The sequence below is a fragment of the Calliphora vicina genome, chromosome 4 (assembly GCF_958450345.1).
Source record: "Calliphora vicina chromosome 4, idCalVici1.1, whole genome shotgun sequence".
Taxonomy (NCBI): domain Eukaryota; kingdom Metazoa; phylum Arthropoda; class Insecta; order Diptera; family Calliphoridae; genus Calliphora; species Calliphora vicina.
Window position 1 is genome coordinate 69,906,754 of NC_088783.1, and position 7,632 is coordinate 69,914,385.

At 26.1% G+C, this 7,632-nt stretch overlaps 1 protein-coding gene across 1 annotated transcript; it reads right to left on the reverse strand.

Moving 5' to 3' along the window:
- Positions 1 to 249: 249 nt before the first annotated feature.
- On the reverse strand, positions 250 to 7,141 carry LOC135956599 (27 kDa hemolymph protein). Its single transcript, XM_065507137.1, has 2 exons — positions 5,573 to 7,141; positions 250 to 1,622 (listed from the first exon to the last, which is right to left on the reverse strand). The coding sequence occupies exon 1, from the start codon at positions 6,635 to 6,637 to the stop codon at positions 5,735 to 5,737; it is 903 nt and encodes a 300-aa protein (XP_065363209.1). The 5' UTR covers positions 6,638 to 7,141; the 3' UTR covers positions 250 to 1,622; positions 5,573 to 5,734.
- Between the last annotated feature and the right edge of the window lie 491 nt (positions 7,142 to 7,632).

Consider the following 7,632-nt stretch of genomic DNA (forward strand, 5'->3'; position numbering starts at 1 on the left):
AGTGCATATTTTTTTAATTTTTAGGTCATATTTTGATTTTTTTGAAGCATTTTTTAGGCGCATATTTTCCAATAATAAATGCATGAAAATCCGCCCCCTACTTATAACGCTTAAAGTTCTAAATGTTACAGATCTGAACGCCATCGTCTCCAATTTATCCTATTGAAAAACTTTTGAAATTATATCAAACTATTTCTAAAACCAGCATAATGCTAAAAAAATAAAAGTTAATAAAACACAACGCAAAAATTTAAATTTCATATACACACAGCTTTTTTTATTACTAATTTTATTAAACAATTTTTTTTGTTGGAGATTTATTGGATACAAATTCAATTTAATAGATAAACAATTTCTTTGCTTATTTAAAAATATAAATGTTTATATAGGTAGCGGCACACAAATCATGTAGTTAGTTCTAGCACACATAAGAATATAATAGAAAAAGAGTACAAAAGAGTAAACATTTCAAAATAATTAAAAATCAAATAAAACAAAGTGAAATTAAATGTATGTATGTAGTATATAAGCTAGACTTTAGACAGCAATTATAAAAAATATAAACTAATCATAAGTATGCCTTTTGCTGAGTTGAGTTATCAATAGGGAAGGAAAAACTAAAAAAAATTAGTCATTTAAATTTACACAAAAAATAAACTATAAAAAAATGTCAAATAGTACTTAGTTTGTTTAATAATTCTGAATTTCTAGTTCATGGCTACATTTTTATACAATTACATTAAAATTAAGAGAAATATATAAAAATAAAAATAAACAAAAATGTTTATGTGGTTTTTTTAATATCAAAAAATACAATAATTTTAATTTGAATACAAATGTATAAGAAAAATAAGATTCGAATTCTCTGGAGATTATAAATTTGGCCTTAATTTGTGGTATATAAAAAATACTTAAGAATTTAATAGATTTTTTTTGTTTTTTTTTATTTTGCAAAAATATTTGAGTTTGGAAATTCATTTTCATTTCACATCTTAATTGTTAAACACGTTTGTATGTATGTATATGACAATGTATAAAGTTTAGTTTTTCTTCATTTCTACGCTTACTTACTACTTTTGTTTTTCTACGGAACTTTTTCTCTAAAGTTAGAAAATTTCTAACAAAAAACCAAGTAAAAATAATAATATTAATAAAAAAAAAAATTAGCAAATAATCATTTAGTTATTTTGATTGATCGTTTCTATTTTTGTAAGTTTTCATTTTTAAACCAAATGTTTAAATGATTTTCTTACTAAATTAAGTAAACTTTGATACTTAGTTACTACTTTTTTATATTTAATTGTGTATATTTATACGTAGTTTATTTAATTATTTTCTTTTCTCTATATATTTATATACGACAATAGGGAGTTAAAGGTTAAAATAGTTTTATTTTTGTTTGTTCGTTATAACTATAAACAATTTTTTCGTAATTAACATTTCGACTTTAATCGTTTTTAGTTAATGTTTGCATTTATTTATATAGAGTAATTAAATAAATGTTGTTGTAAAAAAAAATCCATGAGTAAACATTTTAAATATTTTTTTTGTTTTAGATAAAATAAAAATGTTGAAATTTTCAAAAAAAAAAAAAAAAAGAAGTATCGTGTTGTAAACAAAGCCTGCAAATAGAAAACAAAAGCAAAAATATGTGTTAATTATTAAAAGAAGTTGTAAATTAATATCGTCAATAAATAATTATACATAATATGCAAGTGGTTTAAAATACACGGCGCTACAGCGAAAATACAATACATCTAGAGAGTATTTCATAATTTTGAAAATACATAATACCAAAATCTTTTATTACGCTCAGGAAAGCAAACATTTATTAACTGGTGTTAAATTTAATTAAATAATACAGAGAGAAACGATGGAGTTTTTCAAAATGAATGTCATTTTATTGCTAAATTTATTTTGGATAAATTGTTAATATTTTTTATTTAGATAATTTTCCATTAGATCTTAGTACATATTAGATTTAGTGTTTACTTGGATGGTCTGTGGGTACAAATCGCCATAAATTAATAGCCCTGACTGACATATACTGGAGGTAGTAGTGTGCATGTGTGTCAACCTATACTACAATTGTATATATATATAATTGTAGGAAACAAAACAATAAATATGCTGATAGACATATGGAAGGAAAACATTAATGAGCTAAGAGGTGTTCACCGCAATAGCCACATTTACCACATTATGATCAAATGTAAAAAGAAAAAATATTACATGTCTGTCACACTAAAATAGTATTAAACAAGTAAGAGAGCTATATTCGGCTGTGCCGAATCTTATATACCCTTCACCAAATTATGCTTAAAAATAAAAATTTTAAATATTTTTAGGTAAACAAAAATTTTTTTTCCAAAGTTGTTTTTGAATTTTTTGGAAAAAAAATTGTCGACTTGATTTTTTAAAAATTTTGTTTTTAAATTTAATAATTTTTTTTAAAAAATTAAATTTTTTTTTTTGTTTTTATTTTATTTTTATAATTTAGCGAAAAAAAACTTTTGGTGAAAAAAAATTCAGGTTAAAAAATATTTTTTTCAGATTTTGACCCATTGTATTGTAGGTCCAACTTACTATGGTCTTATACGTCGTTGCAAAGGTTTTTGAAATATCTATCATAAGATATCCATATCGTCTATATTAATGACTTAGTAATCCAGATATAAGTCAAAAATCGAGGATGTCCTGGTTTTTTCCTTATATCTCAGCCATTTGTGGACCGATTTTCTCGATTTTACCGAGCCGGAAGAATTCCGGAGATATTGATGTATGTATCGTGTACGTAAGTTATTTGGGGCTTCGGAAAAGCCCCATTTATAGGGTAGAAAAATTATTACAAACGGAATGACAAACTTATATACATATACCCTTCTCACGAAGGTGAAGGGTATAAAAACCATAGCATACATATCGTGGTATATACAACACATGTCAGGGCTAAATAGTCTATTACAAGATGTGTCCAATCGATCTACATATCGTTGGTCTCAAATAATTTGAAATTTACAGGATACCAAACCATTATTTCTGATACTATAGCATTAAATTTTTGTAATGAGGTGTATTTGTGTGAAATGTATTGGAATCATTAAAAACATCGGAAGGAAATTATTTTTTATGAGATTTTTTTTTTATGAAAAAGCTTTATTATCTACAAAAAATATTTTTTGATCAATATAAAAAAAAAATTTATAAAAAAAAACTTTAAATAAAATGTATTTTTAAAAAAAAAAAACTGTTTTTTTTAGTCTTAAAAATTGATGTTTCAAAGGATGGAAGGATTTACTTAAAAAAAGCTGTTGACATCGGAAGGAAATTAATTTTTATGAAAAATCCTTTTTCTTACAAAAGCTTTATATTGAAAAGGTGTTTTTTTTTTTGTTAAAAAATGTTTTTAAACAAATTTATGGAAGGAAGTATTTTAGGGAAAAAAATTTAAGAGCTTTTTTAATTAAGCAAATTAAAAAAAATTCAATGTAAAAAAGTGATTCGAATTTTTTTTTTTAAATTTTTGTTGGGAAAAATGATTTATTTTGAAGGAAGTAATTTTTTGTGAAAAAAAGGAAAATGAGTCGAACCAATTTGTATGAAAACTATTCCAAAGAATTTTAAAAACTGGGTTTTTTTCATAAAATTTTTTCTTTCGACAGTCGTTATTGTTTATAAAAAATTTTGCAACAAGAAAAACATTCTTGATACAAAATGTTCGTATTAATAAATTAAATTTTTAAGCAGAGATCGAAAATAACTCGTCCATATACCAAAAAACCCAAATTGTGATTTATATTTTTGTGATAAAAATAAATCACTGAAAATAACAGTTATTAAATGATTTTTATTTAAATGGTTTGGTATGACATTTATTCGTTTTTGTTGTTTTTTAATGGTTTGATGTGAGATAAGCAATTCATTTGTATTTGTTCTTAATAACTGTTACTGTCTCTCTTATTTACATACAATAACATATTATTAGAAATGTTTAACAAATTATGGAATTAATATGATAAGTATGAAGTAATGAAGTCTGACTAACAGAAATGAGAATTTTTTTTAAAATGTTATTAATCTTTTGATAAATTTTATATATTTAAGCGTTGATTTGCGTCAAATGCATTTTTGCGATTTATTTTTTATGTTCGCAAATAAAAGTCACAAGCTGACCTTTACGAAAAAAATAAATAATAAATCGCTCATCCAGATTATTTGCTTTTGTTTCTTATATGTTTCTCTCAACCCAAAACCTAAAATGTTCTTGAATAAATTACTCTCTCAGTGATATATCAGAAAAAAATATTTTTAAATGGCTGCGAATGACAATTTACCATTGAAATGAAAGTGAACCCGTTATTTTCGGTCTCTGTTTTTAAGTAATTTTTTATAGCTTTTTTGGAAAACGTATTTTTTAAAGTTCGTTTTTGTAAAAAGCTTTAATTTAGAAAAAGCATTATCTTAAAGTTTAAATATTAAATATTTCAGTTAAATATTTTTTGGAAACGATTTTTGGAAAAAAGTTTTTTGTGAACGATACTTTTTTTGGAAAAATAAGTTTTAAGTTAGTGAAAAAAAAAAAATTTCCTGTTTAATCAATCACAAATTTTGATTATCCATACCAAGAATTAATTTAATAATTTTGATTTTGAATATTTTTGAAAGAAATGTAATTATTTAGAAATTTTAATAATTTCCAAAAAATTATTTGAATTTTGTGTAATTTTTGATTTTTTAATTGTCTTTATAATTCTTCTGAATAAAAAATTCATATTTAAAAAATCAAAATTCAAATTAATTAATTAATCATAGTTTTGGTTAAAGTTGATTAATCAGAACGTTTGATTATTCAATTAATCGCACATCCCTAGTATAAAGTTTAAAAAGTTTTAATTTAATTTAAAAAAGCTTTTTTAGAAGAAAAAATTTTTTGGTAGTGTAAAATAACTTTTAAATAAAAAATGTTTAAAATATTCTTAAAAAACGATTTATTAATACTTTCAAAAAATGTTGATCTAGTATTCGCAGTAATCTACAATGCATATCGAAGAATAATGTAGAATGTGAAGTTAACTGGAAAGATTTTTGTAAAGAAATTTTGGAAAGAAATTTCTGTTCAGAGTAGGTAGTAGTTATCGGCACAAAGTATTCTGTGTTATCGGCCTCCTAAGTTTTATTTTTTATATAGACATTATAGCACTTTAAACAATTGTGAGCGATTATGGCATTAGGCTACGTTATTGAAAATAATAACAAAAATTTTAGTTAGCCTGTGTTCGACAAGAATATAGGATAGGTTGCATGGGAGGCCACTCGTAAACCAGCTCATTCAAATGTGATCCCATTGTGATAGCCAAAATATAAAATCCTTACGACCTTTCGATTTTCGACTATACAGAACAACTAGTTATTAACAGTAAACAAATATTTATATTTAAAAGCTTTGTTATTGATTAACATTATAATATTTGCTGAAATTCGCCAAAATGTATTTGTATCCAAGCAATTTATGGAAAAACTATAAAAATCCTATATAAAAATGTATAAAAATCAATAAAATTTTTCAATTTACCAATAGCTGTTCCTATTCCTGTTGTTGAAATTCAATATAGTAGATGCTGTTGTTGTTGTTATTGTAGATAGTACCAAATTTGCTGTAGTAGTAGTAGTTGTTGTTGTTCTTACTATACACATGAGTATGGAACTTTGTGTGTTGTTGTTGTTATTTTATAATTTAAACTATTGTCTTGCGATTGAAATATGTTAACGCTGTGACAAACAACACCAACAACAGAGAGTTAAGACTCATCATTAAAGAATTGCCGGCACTGCCAGCTACATGTTTATCGGTATTTCCCACCGAACGGCAAATGGTTTCGTTTTTAATGAAACGGAACATGGACTCTACAATATTGGCAGGGGTAATTTCCTCACATGTCTCCAATTTTTTAACAATACAGGATTCCAAACGTTCCATATCGTTACATTGCTTGGGACCCATAACGAATTTTGGCAGGGTTTTAACATTTTCAATGCCCTCTTCGGGTAGATAGCCGGAGAAGGTGCTGTTAATGCAGTTTTGTATATCTTCCTTGTGGGCTTCCAAGCATTCGGGTCCTTTTTCGGCAATGAATAGGGCAATCTGGTCACCGCCCTTGTGGCAAACAAAATTCAAAAGACTGCGTATGATGCGCATGAAAACATCTTGATTTTCACGTTCTTCCTCATCGAGACAGGGTGTGAGTTTGGAGTTGAAAGTCTCGATACATTTTAGGGCCTCTGGCCGTTTTAAACAGTACTTGTTAAACACCACATCCAATTCACCCGTTGGCGAAGCTAGATTTATTTCTTCTTGTATGGCCGTAAAGTTGACAATATTATTAACACATTCCGCCAACGTCAAGGTGGAGCTTTCTATTTCTGTAAAGGCTTTCTGGCCCTCTTCTTCGCCGGCCACTTTCAGACATTTATCCTTAACCAAAGTTTTGGCATCATCCAGCGTAAGATTGGTCTTGGGAAATTCATCGGGCAGTTGATTTTTCAAGTCATTGACATCAATGTTACTAAGGTCGAGGTCAGCAGCTTGCAACACAAACAGGAAACTTAATACAGTTCCTATTAAAAGTGCGGACTTCATATTAAATGTTACGCGTTTGAGGTTTAAGTATACGAGTTGTTGAGAAATTTCTTTAAAACTTGTTACGTTTTTCTTGTTCCTTTTTTTCTCTATTAACCTATGCGACCTTTTAGTGTCTTTGCAAATCACTTTTGTTTAAATACCACTTGTTTTAATATATATGTATGTATATTTTTTTTGTATTACTATCACTTTATTTTCCACTGATTTCTTTATATATTTTTTATTATTTACCGTAATGTGATTGCAATTGCTGCTTATTCGATCATGTACTGTTTGTGAAGTGAATTTTTCAAACTGTTTTTGCCCTTAATTTTTTGTATTCTGCTTTGTTTGCTATTATTTTTCTGTTGTTGTCTTTTTTTTCAACTGTAGTGTGTTGTTGTTGTAATCTGTTTTTCTTTTCCTTTAATTTAATTACCCTCGCTTGTTTAACAGCACAATTTTAATTGTTGTAATCGTTAATGTACGTTTTTTTATTATTATTATTTATTATTCAGTTTATTCGTAAAATAAGCTGATAATTTTTTTCACTTTTTTCCCTTTTGTTTGTGATTCAACAATTTTTGCATCAATGGTGGTGGTCAGTGATGGCTAGTTAGCGATTTTTCAAAAAATTATCTTTTTAAGCTTTAGGTGGGAATTCTAGCGATTTTGTTGCTGTATGAAAACAGTCATGACTACCAATGTTAACGGTAATGTCATTTCAAACATTTTTATTTAGAGAATTTATTATTTTTGCAGTAAAATTTATTAATTGTAATAACTTTGGGCTACTTTTTGATAATATGCTAAAAAAAATTGTTAATGTACAATAAAAAATATTTAAAAATGTACTGGCAATTCCATGTTGTTTTTATTCCTATCACTGGGCAAGATATAGAGAAATTCATGTTTATTTATTGGATACGGGTTTCAAAAAATTTACATAAATGATTTTTACATCAATATAGTCCGGTTTGGTTACTATTTAAATTTGGTTACTATACAAATGG